Raw genomic sequence first — 13002 nt, 5'->3', positions numbered from 1 at the left:
TTGTATTTTGGCTGTTTGTGTGTTTGTCTTTCTGTGATCTGTCTCATTTTCATACTTCGCTTTGACAATATGAATATGTCTAGGTTTATTGATATAAAGCCGATCGCCAACATATTGAAAGTCTGTGTTTTTCCGAGCGTGATGAAAGTACATCTACCTGTGTATAGGTTTCCTATACTAAAAATATTCAGTAGTAAATTATCTTTCCTAACTGGCGTAATGTTTATAGCAGGGAAATTCAAGAGAACTAAAAATCTTCAAATCTAATCAAAAGTCTGGAAGAAATGAAACTAAAATTTACGGTTTCCGTTATATTATTACTTTATCATTCTCAAAGAGAATAGAAATTTGAAATTCGAACCGCAGTAGTACATTAAACTTTAGTGTATAAAGAAAGCCAAAATCTGTAACGTTTTTTCAGTAGCATTTTATTTAATGATTTAAGTCAGAGTTATTTTAAACAGTACAAGTACGTACTTGGTATCACTTGCTATGACAAACAAGCGGCTGCCGAACTGTCAGACGAAACTTCTTTTACATCATATTGTTTTCAGACCTACTGTACTTCACGGGGGTGTAAACTGATTGGACTTAGAATACTTTATTCAAAAGTTAGAAGCGACAGACATAAAAATAGCGAAAAAGATTGGTAGTAAAAAGTAGCATAAAAGAATAGCAGGAGAGTATTTGAAACAAGGAGATAAAGGCTAAGTTAGGAATAGACCTGATGGATGAAGTTGTACGCATCAGCCGGTTTCGGTGGTGAGGTCACGTGAGGACCTTGGAGGGTAAGAAAAGTAAGTACAGGGAGACCCTGGCAACGATACTTAGTCTCACTTTTAATTGTTTAATTACAAAATATGTAGATCGAAGTGACGGGTACATTCTACTAGGCTTTGTTTCAAGATATTGACCTGAAAATACACTATTTGTGAAATGATTTTTAATTGTGTATTAGTTTCAAATGAGACGGTGTCTCTTCATTTCTTGGTCAATCACGCCTTAACTACTGGACTAATTGAGCTGAAATTTCGTATGGATATACCTTAAATATTAAGCTCAAATACAAGCCTAATCTAAATGTCGGCCATTAATAAGCAGTTGTTTACTGAACTTGCGCATCTTTTATCCGCTAAAAATGAAAATAATGGGAGAAAATTTAGTCCCATCTCCAAATAATTTTTTTTTTGCTAGGGGCTTTACGTCGCACCGACACAGATAGGTCTTATGGCGACGATGGGATAGGAAAGGCCTAGGAGTTGGAAGGAAGCGGCCGTGGCCTTAATTAAGGTACAGCCCCAGCATTTGCCTGGTGTGAAAATGGGAAACCACGGAAAACCATCTTCAGGGCTGCCGATAGTGGGATTCGAACCTACTATCTCCCGGATGCAAGCTCACAGCCACGCGCCTCTACGCGCACGGCCAACTCGCCCGGTCATCTCCAAATAAAACCCAGCACGTGCACTTATTCACTTTTCTGCAAACAAACAAACAAAAACGGCCAGATCCAGTTTCTTTGTAACTCTGATACTTTTCGAGGAAATTCAGCTGCTATGTGTTAAAGCGTACGTCCCAAAACACCCGCCGGTCGAGGGCTGTTCGGCTTGGTATTTTGCCGGTTCTTGGTAGTTCTGCTAATTCAGACTGGACACCAGAGAGTGAGAAGTTTTCTGCTTAAAACTTACAAATATCGATCAAGTCGACAGTGTGGTTAGGGTCATGCAACTGTGAACTTGCATCGGGAGATAGTGGGTTGAACCCCACTGTCGACAGCCCTGAACACGGTTTCCGTGGTTTCTCATTTTCACGCCAGGCAAATACTGGAGCTGTACCTTAATTGAGGCCACGATCCCTTCCTTCCCACTTCTAGCTCTTTCCTATCCCATCGCCAACATAAGGCCTATCTGTGTCGGTGCGACGTAAAGCAAATTGAATATTTTTAAACTTACACGGCAACGAAGGGTCCAAATAGGAAGTCAGTAACATCGTCACCTGTGGGCCGGACAAACACGGGTACGTTGTGCTAGTATTGCAAGAACCAATCATGTAAAATCCACTGTGAATCACTAGCCTAATGGTCGATGGCTTTCTTCTCTACAACAGTACTGAGTACCACATGGTCAATGTGACAGAGTCAGTTTTCACCACCAACTTAGCTACTTTTAGAATGAGATACTGTAACTTTATAATTGTACTCACTAAGTGTTATCAGTCAACCTCCAGACACTAAAACTGAGAAATATTTGTCCAATATTGAACCCGAAACCTTCCAAATATAACTCGGACCGCGTACTTAATATATTAGTAAAGTAACGAAATTTTGAGTAACAAAGTCGGTGTATGATATTTATCTAGTGCCTAGTTCAGAATTACAGTAAAATGTGTGCATTTTCTTCTTGTTAACAACGATTTCTTATTTTGCATAATTTACTTTCGATTTAGACTTGCTGTAAATAGTGAGAAAGCTTATGGCGACGATGGGACAGGAAGGGGATAGAAGTGAGAAGGAAGCGTCCGTGGCCTTAATTAAGGTACAGCCCCACCATTTGCCTGGTGTGGAAATGGGAAACCACGGAAAACCATCTTCAGGGCTGCCGACCCACTATCTCTCGAATACTGGACACTGGCCGCACTTAAGCGACTGCAGCTATCGAGCTCGGTAGCGAGAAACTAACACAAATATTAATGCATGGGGTGCATATAACTAGCTCACTTGTTATACAGCACGATGTCAGGTAACCAAATATGCTCCGATGGGACGTACAACATCTCCACACCACCGTACTCCTCTGGATTCCAGCTCAACTTGTAGTCTACCCATTTCTGTACACATAGAACAGTTGTCATTAGTTATATTAATCTCACAGCAGATCTTTTAAGTATATTACTCTTACATTGGAGAAGTATTCAGTATAGTCATTACCTCGCTGGAAAAATTACGTACCTGTTCGACCCAAACATTCGTCGTCATAACTTGGTTCTTCAAATTCTGAAAAGAAATAACCACCTCAAATAAAAATCAATATTAATAATTGTTCAAGTATTAAAAATTAAGTCGTAACATATCTTTTAAATGTTCTCGGAATATATTTCTTCTATATTAATATTTTACTTAGAAATCACGTTGATTTTCGTGGAACCTGGTACAGCTATAAAATATTAGGTACTGTATGTCCTTAGAAAACAGCTCTCTTAAAGTGATTAATCTAAGACGGAGAGATTAGAAATGTGTTCGCCTTCAGTACTTGAGCCTAAATCGCCCTACTCTCCAAATTTCGAAGTTTCAAACATTTACTGAGTTTCTGACAGTTGACTGTTTGTCGCTGTGTATAACATAGCCAACGTTTCAGGGACACTAACCGTACACCGGGGCACTGAGTAACCCAGAGAAGAATAACGTATTTTACACATTCAGACTTACGATTTATTTTAAAACCTCGTGAAATCAGTGAAATGGATTATTTTCAATACGTGAATATATATTTGCAAATTACAACAGCACTGTAATCGCTGGTCATGAAATAAAATGTAAAGGTAACATTTTTTTTAAAAGTTTAATTTTTGGTTCGTGGTACTACTATAAGGTTCGCTTTGCAGAGTTTGAGCACAACTCCAGCATATGACTTTTACATAGGAATATCCTTATTTTACTGCGAATAATGTTGATTTTAGACACTTTTGACAGTCGTTACATATTCCACACCTGAGAATCACTGATGTTGGCTGACTAGGTATCGAAAATACAATTACGCAATAGAAAGGCGAATTCCCCTGCATGTTGACGGGATTTTCAGTTAGTTTGTTAGTCATTTGATAAGTCGGTTACTAGTCATTGGTTTAGTAGGGTTGATTTATAAATCAGTTAGGTACATTTTCAAGCTTTGTTTTATCTACTGGCTCCTTAGTAAGCTAGTAAGTTGGTTAGGAATGCATTAGCCTATTTTCTGGATTTGTTAGCAAATGTGATTGTTCGGCAGTCATGTAGGAATTTGGTATCTCTTATCAGTTGGTCAGTCTCCTGGACAGTCGGTCGGTCCGTCGGTCCGTCAATTAGTAGATAGTGGAGATTGTTGTTTAAAGGGGAATTGTAGCTAGGCAAGCAGACCCTCTTGTTGGTTTCTTGATAAAGGAGTAACCAAGAGACCCATTGTAGAAAGGAGTGAGGAGGGAAAATAACTCCGAAGTTGTGCGATTTAAGGAAAGAAAATATCTCAAAGGAAACTTTATTAATAAAAATGCTCTTAGATAATCCTCTTTCCATAGCTGTGAATTTCAACTAAGATTATTAGATAGTTGGACTCTGCTACTGTCATCTAGCTCTAAGGCAAGCTCGTAGTTTTACATGACTGTTGATATCGTGATCATAGCTGCAGGACCTGCAGTTTTACATGGAATCCGACCAGACAAACGCACTGGACGATATTCGATCCACGCTCATCTGGGGAAAATCCAGTGTCTATGCCACTCGTTCTCTAGCTCATCTCTAACCTTGGATTACTGAGTGACATAAATGTATCAGTGGTATAGTGTATAAACCATTATCTGACTGATGAATTAATGTAAGGGTTGTCAACAGTTATACAAAGGAAGAAAGCGTCGTCACTTACCACCTCAATGAGTTGAGACAATTTGAGACCCAGCCACACCGTCAGAGTCTCCGTGTTGTTGATCACAGGTCTGATCAGTCGGTTGTAGTTGCTCAGGAGATCGTCGTATAGTCGTTTGGCGTCGGGATTCGCTTCGTACGCATTGTACGGCCTCAGAGCGGACACTAAACATAGAAAGGGTGAATTATCACTTTTAGCTTATATACATTATATTGTTCATAACTTACCTGCTGTGTTATTATTACCATTATTATTATTTCCCTCCTTTTTTGATTATCTTATCCGTTCCTGATGCTGACTGTCATCAAGGCTATGTTTGATTTGTCGAGCACGGCTTTGAAGAGTTAAACAGAGTTCGAATAACATTCTCTATAGTTCGCCAAGAGCGGACTTCTTCTTTTTCTACTGGGTGCTCATCTACCTACTATTTTTCCTTGTATTATTACTTGTGAAAACCGATATTTCTTCTCGTTGCTCATAAATTACCCAAGAAATCTAAGCTTCTTCCTTTAACATGTATCTCAACTGAGGTTGATAGTCCATTCTATGAAGAACATCCTCACTTGATATGTGTTTGGTCCACGAGATCCTCAAGATCCGTGCGCAAGTTGGCTATAAGTATAAGTCGCTTGCATTTGAGAGATGGTAGGCACTAACTCCACCATTGTCTGTGGCTGCCCTTAAATGTATTTTTCCATTATTTTCCATTTTTATATCAAGCAAAAGTTGGGATTGTACTTTAATTAAATACATGGCCACTACCTCTCCAGTTCCGTCCGTTTTCTATTAGACATTGCCGAAATCTAATGCGACGTTAAACGGTTATCAGGAAAAGAAGCAAGTACTTCACATTTTGTGAATCCATAATAATAATAATAATAATAATAATAATAATAATAATAATAATAATAATAAATAATATTATATTATTATATTATTATATTATTATATTATAAAATAATTTTTTTTATTATTATTATTATTATTATTATTATTATTATTATTATTATTATTATTATTATTATTATACACCCGGGCTGTAGGAGCCCTACAGACAGTGGAGGCTTCGTCGTCAGGTAACAACATACTCTCAGGCGCGTACCTTGGCTTTCTTGGTCGGATCTGCTCTCTCTCTCTCTCTCTCTCTCTCTCTCTCTCTCTCTCTCTCCCTCTCTCTCTCTCTCTCTCTCTCTCTCTCTCTCATTAATAGCTCCTCAGTAGGTCTCACAAGGTTGAGTGAACCCCCGTTCAGTGGACTGGCTGGTAATCGAACCCGGCATCTCCGGGTAAGAGGCAGGCACGGTACCCCTACATCATGAGGCTGGCTTAATAATATTATTAATTAAATAGTAATCTATGGCCTCGGATACCCTATGCAGTCATTTTGACATACCGAATAAGTCAGCAGATTTACATCCCGACATCGTGTGACATAGATTGCTGAATGAGCTACCCCTGCTGGGTTTCAACCCACGATCATCGGAATCGGCGGCAGACATTCTACCACTGGTCCAGAGCGTGTTGTATTGAAAGAGTTCGTTTAAAACTTGTTTACATCTCTTAGATGTAATATCATTGCGGATGAGTTACTCCTAACTTACAGCGTGTTCGCCGTCTAAAAAAGACACCAGAGACACACCCAAGGGATCGATTCCATCTCATCTTCTTTGTAAATAATAGATAGCGAAGATGGAGCTGTGGCGCCTACTAAAGCGCCAGAAGACATCTGAATAACGATCGTCAGCAGGAGGTTAAAGTAGAACATACATTCTACAGTCATTAGTTTTTCAGCATACTCCCAGGTAACTGATGATGATGAAGAACGATAGATAACCATCGGTAATAAAATGTGCTACTAGACTGCTTGAGACATCCGGCGCGTTTCATCCCCGCATTTCAGAGCACAACGAGGTCCACTCAGCCTACGTGATTAGAATTGAGCAGCTATCTGACGGTGAGATAGCGGTCCAGGTCTCGAAAGCCAAGAAGATGCATCGTGTTGACCACACGACACCTCGTAGTCTGCAGGCCTTTGGGCTGAGCAGCGGTCGCTTGGTAGGCCAAAGCCCTTCAAGGGCTGTAGTGCCATGGGGTTTGTATTTCAGAGCACAAGGGATGTGCACGTAGAAAATCTTATAAACTCTCAATGAAAACATGCAATGTATTACTAAGAAATACTAGACACCGTCATGTAAGGCCATTATCGCAGCAGTGAAAGATGGTGGTGATAGAGATCCCAGGGAATCACTGGAGAGGTGGAGGGAATATTTTGAACATCTTCTCAATGTCAAAGGAAATCATCCTTGTGGTGTTGCGAACAGCCACGCTCATGAGGAGGAGGAAAATGACGTTGGTGAAATTATGCTAGAGGAAGTGGAAAGGATGGTCAATAAACTCCATTGTCATAAAGCAGCAGGAATAGATGAAATTAGACCTGAATGGTGAAGTATAGTGGGAATGCAGGGATGAAATGGCTTCATAGAGTAGTAAAATTAGCGTGGAGTGTTGGTAAGGTACCTTCAGATTGGACAAAAGCAGTAATTGCACCTATCTATAAGCAAGGGAACAGGAAGGATTGCAACAACTATCGAAGTATCTCATTGATTAGTATACCAGGCAAAGTATTCACTGGTATCTTGGAAGGGAGGGTGCGATCAGTCGTTCAGAGGAAGTTGGATGAAAACCAGTGTGGTTTCAGACCACAGAGAGGCTGTCAGGATCAGATTTTCAGTATGCGCCAGGTAATTGAAAAATGCTACGAGAGGAATAGGCAGTTGTGTTTATGTTTCGTAGAATGAAGTTATCGGCAAAAGAGAGATAAGGGCCAGGAGGGGAGTAACAATGAAAGAATCGCTTAGTTTCGTAAACCCAATACCATCGGGGTAAAAAAAAAAGAACAAAAATTTACCAAGGAAGTTTTGATTAGGAAATTCAAAGTGAGAAAAGTGGCACAAGTAAGTGGAAAGTGGTGAAATGAAATGGCGTATGGCTTGTAGTGCCGGGAATGTCCGAGGACATGTTCGGCTCGCCAGGTGCAGGTCTTTTGATTTGACTCCCGTAGACGACCTGCGCGAGTGATGAGGATGAAAATGTTGATGAAGACGACACAGCCCCCTGCCAGCGGAATTTACCAATGATGGTTAAAACTAGTGGAAAGTGGTAAAGAGACCTGTTGTCGCCAAGCAACGCTTCAAACTTGAGAGCACCTGGGATTTACTCATTATAGTCACGCTTTACGACAGGCAGGGAATACTGTGGATGTATCCTACCACCGACATCTACAGGGACAACATTGAAGGATAACTCATTCATAAGTTGAGAAGGAATAGATATCCTGGGTTTGCAACTAACTGCCCCACCAGACGTACTTCACCTTGACGAAGATTTCTAAAAACGGATCTGTTACAGAACTAACAACGAGATTTGAAATGATAAATGTGAATGTAAAGCAGCAATAGCTTATAATAATAATTATTGTGTACCTCTCTATGCATCAGAATTCCTTATCATCTCTCAGAAATGAGTGCTCGCTAAGTTAAAACAAAACAGATTAAGATTCTCTGCAACATAGCCTACAAAACGACAAAAACGAGATCTACATAAGAAAATCCAGACAAAAAACTGCAACTGGACAAAACGCATTTTTAACAATTTTTACTCAAAACAAAGAAAAATTCCCTGTTCCGTTAATGTCAAGAAAAGCCTCGAAGAAATCGACCGACGACCAGATGATGTGCACAAACGAGAACAAGCATTGTGACTTTTGAGAGGAAGTGGGCAACTGCTGTCATGATGAACACCGGGCTTGACATAGCGACCTAATGAAAACCTACTGGATCAACTGAATAAACGTCAGAATATATAATAAAACTTATCGTGGTCCCCTGTTGGCCAATTAGTGAAAGATAAACAATGGTTCCTCCAACACAAGCAGGATTTCGACAACGATGTGTTGGGAAAGGACTAGGACTGAGGGGATAGTGTGTGTCGTATTAATGAAAGTACAACTCCAGCATTTGTCAGGTGTGTTAATGGTGAAGTAGTGGTGACGATTATAATTTTGAAAGGAAGAACAACTAGGCAAGCATCCTATCTTAACACTAATCAGACATGAAAAACGATTAGGTCCGATCTTTTGAACAATTAAGGTATCGACAAAAGTAAGAGAAAAGGTAAAAGTGATGAGCCTGGCAAAAGTAAGTGGAAGAAATGTAAGACTCGGCTAGGGAACCTGTGGTCACCACCCCATGCTCTCTAGTAGAGAGACCCTGGGATTACCCCCCCCCTTACAGTCGTCTCTTACGACTGGCAGGGACGTATTCTACCTCCCCCACCGACACAGGGTTGAATGTGGAGAAACCATTGACCGGGCGAGTTGGCCGTGCGGTTAAGGGCGAGCAGCTTTAAGCTTGCATCCGGGAGATAGTGGGTTCGATCCCCACTGTCGGCAGCCCTGAAGATAGTTTTCGGTGGTTTCCCATTTTCACACCAGGCCTTAATTAAGGTCATAGCCGCTTCCTTCCCATCCCCAGTCCTTCCCTATCCCATCGTCACCATAAGACCTGTCTGTGTCGGTGCGACGTAAAACAAACTGTAAAAAAAAAGGAACTATTGAAAACCATCTTCAGTGCAGTAAAGATTCGAATCCACCCTCTCTCGAATACAAACGTACAGCTACATATGTTATATTGATGATGATGATGATGATAAGACTTCAGTATTATTGTAAGATGTTTCTGCATATGTTATTTTATTTAATAAATGCGAATTCAAGAAGTTTTGCATGAACACAAGATATAAAAAGCCTATTTTAGATAATATTTGCACCACATAATCGCAGTCTCCTGAGCATTGTCTATATTTTCCGCTGATCTTGCAATGCATTCTCCTCTTAAATGTTAACATCCATATCACATCAACACCAATCACGGTTTCGATAAATTTATATCCTTAATCAAACAGCATTCACGGTTAGTGCCACAGGTACAATATGTCTTATTTGTCAAAATTCCCATCAATATATGGCATAAACATTGGTGTCATACCACTGAGTTGAGATAGATATAAAATATTATGTTAAACATTTATCTAGGTCATTAATGCATCGAATTTCCTGCTCCCTGAATGAATGATCAGCGTAGTAGTCTTCGGTTCAAAGGGTCCCGGGTTCGGTTCCAAGCTGGGTCGGAGTATTAGCCGTGTCTGGTTAATTCCACTAGTTCGGCGAATGGGCATTTGTGTTCATCTTAATACACATCTTCATACAGCACATCATAGGCCTACTACCAACCACGAAAGAAACATCCAATAGTCAATACATCCCTCCACATATGATCGACATTTGTCCATAAAACTGGGCTTAAGCCACACTTAGTGCCTACCCCAAGTAAAGGCCAGGAAGGAGAAAAGAAGAATTATTAATCCATGGAATACTTCAAGAATTAAATCCAAACGGTGACAAATATTCCAGGAGACTTGGCTTTTTGTTGGTATCATATCACTGATATCTAAGCAAGGAAGTGTACGTTTTTAATATTAAAATACACAAGTAAGGCCTTCTAAATTTTTGGTGCCCTATTCTAGTGCAAGTATGAAATGTTGTAATATATCGTTATTGTACTGTTTATGGGATACTGTTCGAACTCTGTCCGGCTCCATGGCTAAATGGTTAGCGTGCTGGCCTTTGGTTCAAGGGGCGCCGAGTTCCATTCCCGGCCGGTTCGGGGATTTTAACCATAATTGGTCATTTCTATGTGTCGTCCTTAATCAGAAAATACAAGAAAAACAAAGAGAATTAGAAAATAAGAAAATATATCAGTAAAAAGAAGTTTGAAAAAACTCGACAGCACTGATAGTAATAAAACCAAACCAAACCCCATGGCACTACAGCCCTTGACGGGCCTTGGCCTACCAAGCGACCGCTGCTCAGCCCGAAGGCCTGCAGATTACGAGGTGTCGTGTGGTCAGCACGACGATTCCTCTCGGCCGTTATTCTTGGCTTTCTAGACCGGGGCCGCTATCTCACCGTCAGATAGCTCCTCAATTCTAATCACGTAGGCTGAGTTGACCTCGAACCAGCCCTCAGGTCCAGGTAAAAATCCCTGACCTGGCCGGGAATCGAACCCGGGGCGTCCGGGTAAGAGGCAGGCACGCTACCCCGACACCACGGGGCCGGCACTGATAATATGAGTAATATGAGTTTTATTTTTATTACGTATGGGCAGTACCGTACATCTTATCTATAATATTAGTATTTGTCAAATATTATTAATATAGTGTTAACTTTTATACACCAAACGTATTATTCATAAAAAATAGAATATAAATATGATCCTCAATTCCTGCAGCTCCTTGAAGCACACGCATAGTCGGTATCATTATCTGAATGATTGTAAAAGCTTTCCTGCATACGCCCATCATTTTCGCACAGAGATTATCGGGCAATAGAACAATTAAATCTATACAACTTCAAGAAGTAAATTTAGAAACCACGTACTTTATTTGTTATGAGAGGCATACTAGACATCATTTGGCTACGAACACGGTATCAAGTGTCACGTAAAATGTAAACCCTTCTGTATTATTCATTTATTTGTATTTATGTATATATTTATTCCACCAAATTTGCCACAATCATGCCCGCAAAAGTTAAATGTAATCGTCCTGAAATTTCTTTTCTTATTCCAGCCTCGCCTTATTAGAATATCATCGCTGCCAAAACCACGAGTGTGACAATGCTCTTCCTGTCTATTATTTCCCTAAGAATGGTCACGCCTCCCAGCCACATACTAATAGGCAGTCCATCAGAACAATTTTCGTTGAGTTCATTTTCCTATACGCGTGTGTAAAGGTAAACGAACCTTAAATCATCATACTCTGGGAGTGGGTAAATACGTCATGCAAGCATACATTCCTACAGAACGGCAGCGACGGAATGTCCTCGTGTTATTATGACCGAAGGTGCTGTGGTGTATGTAGCATATAAACTTCCTGTTCCACAGGGACTTCATTCCTGACTCCAATACGTGTACAATAGTGAAATAAAGAGCATTCAGCCTCTTGAGGGCAACAAAATTATATCAGAAGTTTCCTAAAGTATCGACGAATTTCAAGGCTAGGTCATAGTACTTTCTACCCATTCCTAAAACTAGCAAATACACGTACACTATCAGGTAATATCAGTTATCAGATATTCTTCACGTCCACTAAGTACGGGGTGTTTTTGACTGCATTGTCCCAAAGATCTAAAAAGAAACATCTCGATAATCCATTCCCAGAAAAGTGTCACTCATTATTAATTACAAAATGTTGAAGCAAACGATGGGAAAATAACGTTGAACCATGTAACTCATTCTTCTAGATCACTGAGTGACAAACAATAAAGTGTCAATTTTGATATGAAACAAATCGATGAAATCTGCAATATAACACATAAATTAATCACTTTTAATTTAGGTATGGCCAAAATCATCTCTGTGCTAAAATGGTAGGATCATATATTCTAGTCCATGTATATAATTCATTTCTTTTATTTTATGAATAAAGAATGTTGAATGTAGAAGTTAAAACTATTTTAAGAACATTTTACAAGTACTAATATTATAGAAAAGATCCACTGCCCATACGTAATAAAAATATGACTCATATTACTATACACAAACCAGTCTCTATAAAGCTATCGACTTCGAACAGTATCCTATATACAGTAGGCTACAGTATAGTAACTATATTACATAACTACATAGGCAAGTGCCGGTTTTCGGAATGTCACCATTATCTCGCCTACTGTATGATGTCAGCTGTCAGAATATCTCACCACATGGCACCCAGAGATATGCACAATTCTTACCTGCGACGAAGTCCCACGCACATACTATGAAGAGTAGCTGATAGAGTGCGACGTACATGGCTTGGTTCTTATTTCTTGTCAGCGAGAACGAACATCGTCTTCAAGAGACACATTGTATACACTTGAGAATATCACCCACACTTTCTACAGTATACAGAGGAGAACCACATTATGGTCCATAATCCAGCATCCTGTGAGCAACATGTCGACCAGATCAATACCATAACAGGTGCAGCGCTCTAGTGACACACTTCAGTACGACAGTTTCGACAGGAGTTCACACCCAGCTGTTAAAGTGAATTATACTGAGAGGGAATGGGATGGTCAAGCAGCCAAAACACATACAGTAAACGGGTGCTGATGTGATCTTAAAAGCATTACTTCAAAATTAGCTCTATTTTCCTTCCGAATTTCACACGGTTATACCTGGTTTTGTTTCTTGTTAAGGAAGATCCTCAACAACCCTGGGTTCTTGATTTAGGGGATACCGACCGAGTTGTGTGCACTGCTCCGCCCTTGTGGCTATTAGCTTGCATTCGGGAGATG

General features: G+C 40.0%; 1 protein-coding gene across 2 annotated transcripts in view; it reads right to left on the bottom strand.

Annotated features, from left to right (window-relative positions):
- nAChRbeta2 (nicotinic acetylcholine receptor beta2) overlaps positions 1-12655 on the bottom strand; it is a 483898-nt gene extending 471243 nt beyond the window's left edge. For both annotated transcript variants that reach the window (XM_067149851.2, XM_067149834.2), the window contains exons 1-4: positions 12457-12655; positions 4608-4771; positions 2945-2989; positions 2714-2823 (exon numbers count right to left, since the gene is read on the bottom strand). In XM_067149851.2, coding sequence (XP_067005952.1) covers positions 2714-2823; positions 2945-2989; positions 4608-4771; positions 12457-12514 — 377 coding nt within the window. In that variant the 5' untranslated portion in view covers positions 12515-12655. The remainder of the gene's footprint in view (positions 1-2713; positions 2824-2944; positions 2990-4607; positions 4772-12456) is intronic.
- Between the last annotated feature and the right edge of the window lie 347 nt (positions 12656-13002).

This window comes from Anabrus simplex, chromosome 1, assembly GCF_040414725.1.
Source record: "Anabrus simplex isolate iqAnaSimp1 chromosome 1, ASM4041472v1, whole genome shotgun sequence".
In the NCBI taxonomy this organism is placed as follows: Eukaryota; Metazoa; Arthropoda; class Insecta; order Orthoptera; family Tettigoniidae; genus Anabrus; species Anabrus simplex.
This window is presented reverse-complemented; position numbering and strand designations above follow the sequence as displayed.